This window comes from Montipora foliosa, chromosome 11 (assembly GCF_036669935.1).
Source record: "Montipora foliosa isolate CH-2021 chromosome 11, ASM3666993v2, whole genome shotgun sequence".
Taxonomy (NCBI): Eukaryota; Metazoa; Cnidaria; class Anthozoa; order Scleractinia; family Acroporidae; genus Montipora; species Montipora foliosa.
The window spans coordinates 11,495,258-11,505,257 of NC_090879.1; the positions used below are offsets into that span (position 1 = coordinate 11,495,258).

The 10,000-nt window shown below is 41.3% G+C and overlaps 1 protein-coding gene across 2 annotated transcripts in view; it reads right to left on the reverse strand.

The window, feature by feature from the left end:
* LOC137975727 (uncharacterized) overlaps nucleotides 1–10,000 on the reverse strand; it is a 17,959-nt gene that overhangs the window by 1,320 nt on the left and 6,639 nt on the right. For both annotated transcript variants that reach the window (XM_068822895.1, XM_068822896.1), the window contains exons 3-6: nucleotides 5,646–5,740; nucleotides 5,227–5,386; nucleotides 1,422–1,488; nucleotides 882–1,153 (exon numbers count right to left, since the gene is read on the reverse strand). In XM_068822895.1, coding sequence (XP_068678996.1) covers nucleotides 882–1,153; nucleotides 1,422–1,488; nucleotides 5,227–5,386; nucleotides 5,646–5,740 — 594 coding nt within the window. The remainder of the gene's footprint in view (nucleotides 1–881; nucleotides 1,154–1,421; nucleotides 1,489–5,226; nucleotides 5,387–5,645; nucleotides 5,741–10,000) is intronic.

The following is a 10,000-nucleotide window of genomic DNA, read 5'->3' on the forward strand; positions in this document are numbered from 1 at the left end:
TAGAAACCAATGAGAGTTCATGGTAAATATTGTAGCAGTAATACTCTGTTAGGGTAGCGTTATTTTCAGGTTGGGGTAAATCCAGCAGCTTATTTTAAATTAATTAAGAAGCAGAGTTTAGGCGGACATTTTGCGACCTCAATTGTCTGCATTCCTGTAAATGAGTGATGTTGAAGTTGGAGAGAAAATCGTAGTACTTCGTGACCTAATAGACCATATTCGTATTAGAGCGGTTTACAAATGAGTGTCGTAAAGCCAAAACCAAAGTAATTACTTTGGCCAATCAAAAAGGACGGAGAAAATCCGTTAAATCAATCAAAACTCGAAGTAATTACACGTAGCCGGCACAAAGCGCGGGAAAATGTGCACACGCGAGCCACGATTGGTTTTGGTTTCACTTCTGATTGGTTGAAAAAATGGCGCGAGAACTTTGAACCAATCACTGAATGGAATGGAATGGAATGAGGGGAAAGTCTAAAATAAATATAATGATAACAATACAATACATAATTAATTGACCGCTCCCCATAGGGACTTTTCAGGGCCAATGAAACACAACGAAACGACGGAACAGAACAACAACAACTGTTAAGAATCCCAACTGGCCGGAGGCAAACCTGTTGGCTATTTACAAGTGCAGCTGAGAAGTTGAACCAGGGACTACCAGGATCAAATTCAACGAGTGGTCAGAGCGTGCCTTGAACCCGGGATCTCCGGATCTCAAGGCAAGCGCCCTAACCACTGGGCCACACTGCCTCCTCCAATGCTTATCAAAAAACATATTGCCAGACGGGCATTTTGCAGGTCCCCTTTTTATGGTTTCGTCAGGATCGATCGCGCCATCGTTCATTTCAACACAAACAAAGGAACAAACAAAGTACCTTCATAGGTTTGGTAAAATTTTTCACGAGGCGATCAATAGAAGGGTTTTCCAGGCGTGTTTTGAAGCAACTGTTTCCGTCCAAGAACTCCCGCATTGTGTCTGTGTTAAGTGCCATCTTGTACAGGACCTTATCGTGTACAGATTGGAATACTCGCAAGTTTTCATCGTTGTTGTCCTTGAAATAGTAGTAAGCCTGGATCGTCTCCATAAATATGCCTTCCACTTCCTGGCGTGAAAGGGCTTTATTCAAATCAGCGATTTCAGTGTACACTAAGAACGGAGAATCATATGGAATACGACAAAATCGCCAATTTTGAGCCTATGCAACATTATGCGGAGGGGAGGGGGGGGGGAAGGAATAAAGACTAAGGTGAGGGGAGGACTGTGGAGGAGCTCTCTTAATCCCCTTCTTTCATTAGTCTACGCTCGGTTCTTTTTTTTTTCACTATTACCAATGGACGTCGGCATGCACAATGTACTTATAACTCCTATTTTTCCAGCTAAAAAGTAAGGAAACACTTTTTTGTCACCGACTTACCGGAGGGGTTTGCTCCAATGTACCTTGCTTCAGCCTCAGCCTGGCTGTCTCGTTTGAGCACACCCACCTGCAACAGGGGGCCAAATTACGTATCATGTTAAACTATACGCAAGCATTGGATATCTTCGACACTGTATCTGGATGGTAGAGAGGACAGGGGCACAATCATCGGACCTTTATCCGATAGGAGATTGCTGTCTAAGCAAGTGAAGATTGCTGATAAGCAGTGAGATACCAGCAAGGTAATAATTAGCCGTAAAGTATTTTTCATGTTAGAGCGAGTTTCAATCGAGTGGCGTAAAACCAAACCAAAGTAACTACTTTGGCCAATCAAAAAGGTAAACCAATCAGAACTCGAAGTAATTGCAAGTAGCCGACACAAAGCGCGGGAAAATGTGCACGCGCGAGGCACGATTGGTTTTGATTTCACTTCTGATTGGTTGAAAAAGTGGCGCGAGAACTTTGAACCTATCACTGAGTGAAGTAGTCATAAACCAAAGCAATTCGCTAATTGCTTTCTACACTCAATTGAAAACCGCTCTAAATAAAACTAGACGCTCCGTGAGCGTACACTGGGTTGCCTATAGTATGTGCAGCGTTCTAGGCAATTTTTTCAAGTCGGGGGTCATTAAGACCATTTAAGGGGTCACCCAGAATTCATACCAGCAGAGGCCCTTTGGCTCACACGTTCATACGACGAAAGAGATCCTTTTCTGAGGTTAAAAACCTGGCTACCGGCCTATTAATTATATATTTGTCAGAAAGGAGAAATTCCTGTCATCTTTAGGAAAAATGAACACGCATTGCTTACGTGTGGTAGTGAAGTAACACAGCGACTTATTCCATATTGTCAACTGAGCTGCTTGTTGTCTTCCAGGAGATTCAAGTTGTCTTTGAGTCACATGTAGCTCCAATAGAAGTTTTGCACGGCAGCCATGTTGCATGGCAGAAACAATGAAAATGTTTTGCATAAGAAAGAACATTGGTTCCCATAGGAAAAAGAATCTTTATTCCTGCCATGCAACATGGCTGCGGTGCAACACCTCTATAGTAAACGATATTGTTTTGATATTGTATATTATTGTAGTGCCATGGTAGAAGTCTTAGGTAAATAGTCCGCCGAGGAGACACGTAGTTACTAGCAAAGTACTAAACCCAGAAAGATTCAGGGGCACCCAACGAATCTGTTCCTCACATTATCTGTTCCCCAGAGGAATCTTGCTGGCTGGCAAACATACAGGTGTTTCGACGAGCTGGCTGGGAAATTTTGTTATTGATAGAGGTTTTGCCTGGGAATTACTGACTTTTTGTAGCATTTCAACCCGAGCTAGCTGTAGAAACTGAAGACTGAGGACGACTAAAAAAAAAAAAAAAAAGAAAACAAAAGAACCCCTTCCCTCTCCCAGACAGTAGTCACAAACATACGACGGCTGGTCAGAGTGATTGCCCTTGCGGAAAAAATCTGTTTTGTCCCGGTTTTTATTCGGTCGTTTCGGATCGAGGGATTTGAAAGCGCGCGGAATTCCTGGCTGGGAAATAAATTTGATCAACTGGCTGGGAAACCAACCAATTTTATCTAGCTGGCTGGGAAATTTCTTGTGTGTCTTGCTGGGAGAAAGGAACAGATAATGTTTTCCCAGCAACACTGAAAAACACCTGAAAATACCTTAATAACATATATTTTCATTAACTGGGGTATAATAATACATTTTACAACAAATTGGTCGTTGGGTGCCCTGAAAGATTGAAGAAAAAAGAAGGGAATCGAAAAACAGTGGCTTGTAGGCTGAAACGCTGATCATTTTCAAGTTCCCTCACAACTTCGTTACACCAAATGTTTAAGCGTGCACTCTGAGCGTCCGGCTTTGTAATACAAAAATTCACTGAATTTTACCTTGTCCGGTGGGGTTAGTATCCGGATGGGTGACCTCAAAAATATGCCACTTTGAAACAGAAGCGTAGGACCGAAAATTCTATTTTAACGCTCAAAAATGCGAACTAGGCAAGGTACAGATTTTGTTAGCTTGCTTTATACAAAACAAATATTAATGCAAAAGTAAATAAATATTGATACACAGTTTTTAGGAAGAGCAGAAGGAAGTTTTCCGGACTGTCGATCGAGAATAAAATATTTTGCCATGAGCAACAACATTTACGACATGAAAACAACATTACATGTAATTTTGAACCGCGAATATAAAAAGTTACCATCAGCGAAAACCATTTTGGGAGATTTTTGCTAAGTTGAATTTTGTCATTGTACTTTTTGTTGAAAAAGTAAATCGCAAAATCGAAAGTGACATCGAATTCAGCATCTGTGTCAAATGTGGCGAGATACCGGGTTTTTGTTTTTGTTAGTTTTCTTTTTCTTTCACGTGTTATAAAGTTTGACAAGAAATGTGCGAATTTAACACAAAGATCACAATTGCTCAACTCTTGAGGTCGACCAGTGTTTCTGCAACGTCAACAATTTACTCTCCAAGACGAGGTTATTTATCACCAGGTAATTCCGTCGTTTTGGAAATAGCAGCTACTTCTTTATTCATCAGCGTCACATTTTTTGCTGATTTTAATTTGGGGCTCATTTTGTTGAAACTCAAGCACACTTCCAACAGACGTGTTTATTTTCGTGAACCCTTCCTGCTTACAGTAATACCACAAAAATCCTCCCGTATCACATTTCAACCCAGGTATGCAAATTTGTTAAACTCGAAAATTCAATACACAACATGATATCAAAATTCACAAAGGCAGAAAATATCACAAAATCCTTTTCCAGCGAAAAATTTATTGAAACAAACAACATATTTGCTATTAGAGGCAAAAAAACCCTTCCTATTTCAATTGCGTGCCACAATCCGTGTCGCAACGCATATGCAATTAATTTAAATAAATTTCTGACAGTTCACATCAAACCCTTTTCGAAAGAACCTTGACCGTAAATAATGAAGCACAAAAGAGACAACAAGCTTTCAACTTTAAAGATTCCAGATATTTATGTTTCAGCGCTTTTCTTGTTCATCCAATTGACGTTCATTCTTCTGCTCCAAAAGGGCATAATTTGTTTAAAGATCCACTAAAACGCCATTCGCGTTACAATGACTTTCGACGCCATTGCAAGTGTTCTTCTTTGTGCAGGGAAATCTACGCATTACCCCAGCCCCTCAAACCTAACAAAATACGCACAGAAGACTCTATGCACAAAGACACCACGGGGAGTAGGGGAGTGAAAGGCAAGACTTTTCCCGACACGGAAAAAAATAACAAAAATAACAAAAAAACCCACGAAATAAAACCCAGATTCCGACTGGGTTTGGCAACCCAGTAATGAGCATCAAATAAGATAGCTTCGAGTTCGAATTCTACGAGAACAGAGTTTGATCAGAAAGTTTGTATTTTCCTTTGCTTTTAACAAAAGAATGCAGTATTTCGATGGACATCGACTCTGTTCTTTTGTTCTCACTAGTAATGAACTTTATTTTAGTGTCAACTGTATTTAGCATTGGGGCGCTAATTGGGCACCTTGTACAAAAGTGAAATCAACTCAATTCATATCAATTGTAGAGGCGTAAGGTTTGCTACTCAAGAACCTGAACAAATACATGTCATTGGCCCACTTTCGATTTATTAAAATTCAGTCCCAAACAAAAGGCATCATCTCGAGGCTCTGAGGAATAAACTCATAGAAATCCTTGTATTTATTCCCCAGAGCCTCGAGATGATGCCTTTTGTTTGGGACTGAATTTTGATTTATGCGAAAGTGGTCTATTTCATCTACTCATGTACATCATGTGATTAAACTTACATGCATTCCTCCCAAGGCGTTAGTGAATTCAGGCAAAGCACTGTTTGTGAGCGCCGATGTCACTGTAGCAGTGAACATGGTTATGATGATCAAACCAACCAGGATCCATAATATGCTGAACAGGCGACCAATGAACGACCTCGGAGCTTTGTCACCATATCTGCATGAAAGCAATACAAGTTATGAAGCACTTTAACAGGAAGGATACAATAACATTCGAAGCCGTACTTATATGTAAAAACAATAAGCCAATCACAGCCTTCACGATCACATCTCACCGTTAACGTTACTCTTGACTTTCCTACTGGCAGGCGCAGGTTTGTATAGATGCAAGTGGCATGGGGGACGAAAAGTCTCTAAAGGTCTAGCCATATTTTGCGATCCTAAACAGGGCCGGTGTAAGCCATGAACATACCTACCCAACAGTGGTCATGCTGATAAAAGCCCACCAAAAGCCTTCATAAGAGCCTCTTGTAAAGGACAGAGGGAATTCTTCGTTTTTCACACGATACTCCTAGAAAAAAATCGTAATCGTTTATAATGATGAAAAATATGAAGTTTGATAGGCTCATTGATCGGCATCGGGCGAGAAGGGAGGGCAACTGAACAAAAATTCCTTCTCTTGTTGCTGGAAGCCAAGAATATCATCTTCCTCAGGGTCGGGCATCTGAATGCACTATCACCATCGAGAGCTGCATAATCACATTGAATCACATGACATTGTTGTGTTGACAACTCTGTTACGAGTAGTCAAAAAACTGACTTTTAATGCACTTGTTACAACTTAAATACACGCGGGTTACATAAATGCGGGAATATGTACTAAGCGCGAAAGTGTTGATTAAATGCTAATGCAGTGCATTGCTGAGTGCGAAAGTGTTAATTACATTGTTGTGCAACACCCTTTCTCTTTTGGAAAGCATGAATTGTCTCCAACAAGCGATTCTTAAAGTTCTTTAAATTGCCCATTGGTCTACATGACGTAATGTTGTTTCTTTTCTCCTTACGAGAGGCGCGGTCTATATTAGGTAGCTTACTAAGCAACGACAAGGGCGACAGCAACGAGAACGTCAAAAATTTGCATATTTCTTTGGCAAAAAAAATATCTTTGCTCTCCCCGCACATGCGTTTTTTCCCTTTTGTTCATTTCTTTGTCGTCGTCAGCAAAACAACAACTTGAAATAGCCAAATTTGAAGTTTTCTGAAGAACGTCAGCACTTGAGGATAAATTTTCATTTTCTCTGGTAAACCAAGCGCCATTCCGACCAGTGTCGTCTTTGAGGAACTTCCACAACCTTCTCATATTAAAAAGGTTGAAATAGCCACGAAGTGATTACAATAACGTGAATTTATATTTTGAGATGACTTTCTCGTTGCCGTCGCCGTTCCTTATTCAGTAGGGAGCGTAAGCAAGGACAAAGGCGACGGCAACGAGAACGTCATCTCAAAATATAAATTCGCTTTATTTTAATCGCTTCGTGTCTATTTCAACCTTTTTAATATGACAGGGTTGTGGTAGTTCCTCAAAAATGACATTGGTAAGAACGGCACTTAATTTAAGGGAGAAAATGGTAATTTATCCTCAAGTGCTAACGTTGTTCATAAAACCTCAAATTTGGCTATTTCACGTTGTAGTTTTGCTGACGACGGCAAAGAAATGGACAAAAGTGAAAAACGTGCAAAGCTATTGTTTTTGCCCACTAAATATGCAAATTTGTGACGTTCTCGTTGCCGTCGCCGTTGTCGTTGCTTAAACTCCCTAATCTCTCGGGGAAACGCGGTTCTGATGCAGCTTGAGGTCTACAGGGGATTGTTTCCTCTGTTGATTCGTTGTTGGTTGGTTGCGGTTGTCTGTCTTGGTTTCCTTCCGAAGGGATGGATGCAACTTCGAGCTGGTCCATGATTGTGCTATGTCCGTCAACTGGCTCTGCCTTGGCGCTTCTGATTCAACAACAACTACAACAACAACATCTTTTATTTAAACATGGTAGGTTTTAAAGCTAATATGTGAATGATTACGGCAGATCGGTCCTAACTGTGTGTCACTACAGAAGATCGTGGCGTGGACTTTCCGACTACCTCTCTGTAAATCCATGGTTGAGACCTATTTGTGGGCCTGGGTTTGGGACAGACCTTTTCCCCTTGAGCAAACTCTTTGACTGGGTTCGGCGTTCCCTCTTGTCGTAGTGCGTCTTGGACCTTTTTCTATATTTTCTGGAACGTTTTTTTAACACAGCATGGGAGGGCACTGTTTGTGGAGCAAGTTGACTGGTAGCGGTAGGGATGATGTCCCCGAGTCTGCGCATGCTGGACATTAGACGATGAGCAGGGGAAGAATCGAGTCCCTGTTGAGGCGTGTTTTGATAAGCCAAGAGAGCAAGATACGGGTGCTCATAACGGGATTTCTTCAAGATATTTTTTGCACTTTTGACGGCAGATTCTGCTTTCCCATTTCCTCGGCTATAATACGGTGATGATCTTAGCACGGTAAATCCGTACCCGCGAGCGAAACTTGAATATTCATTACTGTCAAACTGTGGACCATTATCAGTTATGCATTCATCTGGAACTCCGGATCGGGTAAAATTCCTCTTCATAGCGTCGATGACTGTGCTGGCCAATGTATTTCGCAAAGCTTCCAGTTCGATAAAGTCAGTATAATTATCCACCAAACTGTCGAGGTAATTGCTGCTATTTAAATGAAGCAAATCCGCATTCAATTTGGACCAAGATCTGGACGGTATGTCGTGCGACTTCATTGGTTGGCGTGGTCTCTCGATCAGGTACTGGGCACAAATACTGCACGACAAACATGTTTCCCTGATTGCTGCTTACATTCCTGGCCCCAGTTATTTGAAGGGGGGGGGGGGGGGGGGGTTTGTGCTATCCACTGGGTAAATCACTATCCACTGGATAACTCAATTTGTTTCGCTGGTGTTTATCCACTGGATATTGATTTATCCGGTGGACAGCGTTATCCACCTTTTGAACAACCGAGGCCTGGCTGAGTGCGAAAGTATTGATTACATTTTTGATGTGTTGTGGTCGAGCCCGCTGACCAATGGAAATCTTTGTCTTCGTCGTAATTTCATAGGTCAGTTCTTGAACTCAATTAGGTAGCGCACTTTGTCCCATCGGTGTTACGGCCGTCGTGGGTTAGATTCCCACCTGGAACTCTAATTTTTCTTTTCCAGATGTCTTTTCGCCCGTTACATAACAAGATTAAATAACGCCGGAAACTTCTTTCTCGCGTCACAATCAACAATTCAATAAGCCATTTCCGATTTCATGCATTAATTACCATCACAAACTTCACACTTAGACTCGCTTTAAAGAGGAGGCAGACATGAACTCAGAAATGGCCTATTTAATTGTCGGTGGGGACGCGGAAAAGATGTTTCGCTATTTAAATTGATTATGTAACGAACGAATGGACATCTTATTTCCATGTTTTGAAGTTTTCAAATAGAGTGTTTTCACGTGACGTCACAGTTGGTGTCCGTAAACAAAGGGACGGCGGCCATGTTGGTGTCCCCAACAAATCCTCCGGGATTTGAGTTCTATTATCATGCAAACGTTTTCTTTTGTTTCTTTTGTATCACGCTAGTTCGCGCGACCTCCTCATTCTCCCGCCGGTTCTCCCTTCCCTTCCCCTCCGAATGCCTGCCATGCAGGCTAGCTGATCTCTCACGATCACGATTTTAATAGACAGACTACCTTTCGGTGCAAATGGCGACTTTCGGGGACCACGCAAATACTGTCCGGTCGCTTTAGAGGAATTTGTAATATTGTAGAGTCTCCCAGGGACCTTCCACGTTGATTCCTCTTGGTTAGTTTACCCGGACAACTTAGAACGGCTACTGCTAGAATTTTTGCGGAGAAAAAACATGGTGGCATGCTTTTCGTGCTCGATCCATGATTTTGCATTCAGCACGAGCAATAGGCCACTTTTAAAAATACCATAATACTCTTTGTTTGTCCCTACAAAATTTGCATTAGCGTTGTGTTTGTTTTCTCTTGGGGCCATTGTAAGTCCTAAGAGAACCTGGTGACAATGCTTATGCAAAATTAGGAGGGACAGACAAAGAGTATTATGGTATCTTCGAAAATAGCTCCACGGCCGAATGAGAGAGATCGACACCTCTGGGTTATAGACTTTTAGCAAAACGCAATTATTTAGTCGGACGTTTAATGTTTTCCATAAATTCGGTGCTAAATCTCTCTATTCAAAGGATTTCAAATTAGTTAGTCTGCACCTAGAGGCGAGTATTTAATGTATGACAGAGTGAAAGTGCTTCAGTAATTTGATTTAAAGTGCCAATAGCGTGAAAATCTTTATTTTGTTATTTGAAAGTCCATACTGAAAAATTAACTTTTGCGAAAGAATTTTTCGATTCGAACGAGAGGCAAATTTTCTACAATAGTCTAACGGCGTTCTAATTGCCCGCCATTTTGGCGCACCACTCGCTCAGTTTCTCTCAACTTATGACGTAGATTCAGGAACGCGTGATTAGAGAACATGAGGATTTGAAAGTTGATGTGAAAAAATGCCTGAAAGATGCGTAACCACTCAATGTAACAACACAGCTGATCCTAAAAAAAAATAAGTATGCATAGGAATCCTTTCCTCAACACGGAAAACGCAATAGCTTACAAAGGAAGGAAAAATGGCTGCAGATTTTGTCTTGGTGAAAAGAAAGAACTGTAAGCCCGGTAAAACTTCGTCATTGTGCTAGATTCACTTCAAAGAGGAGGACTTCCAGTATTGTATGGA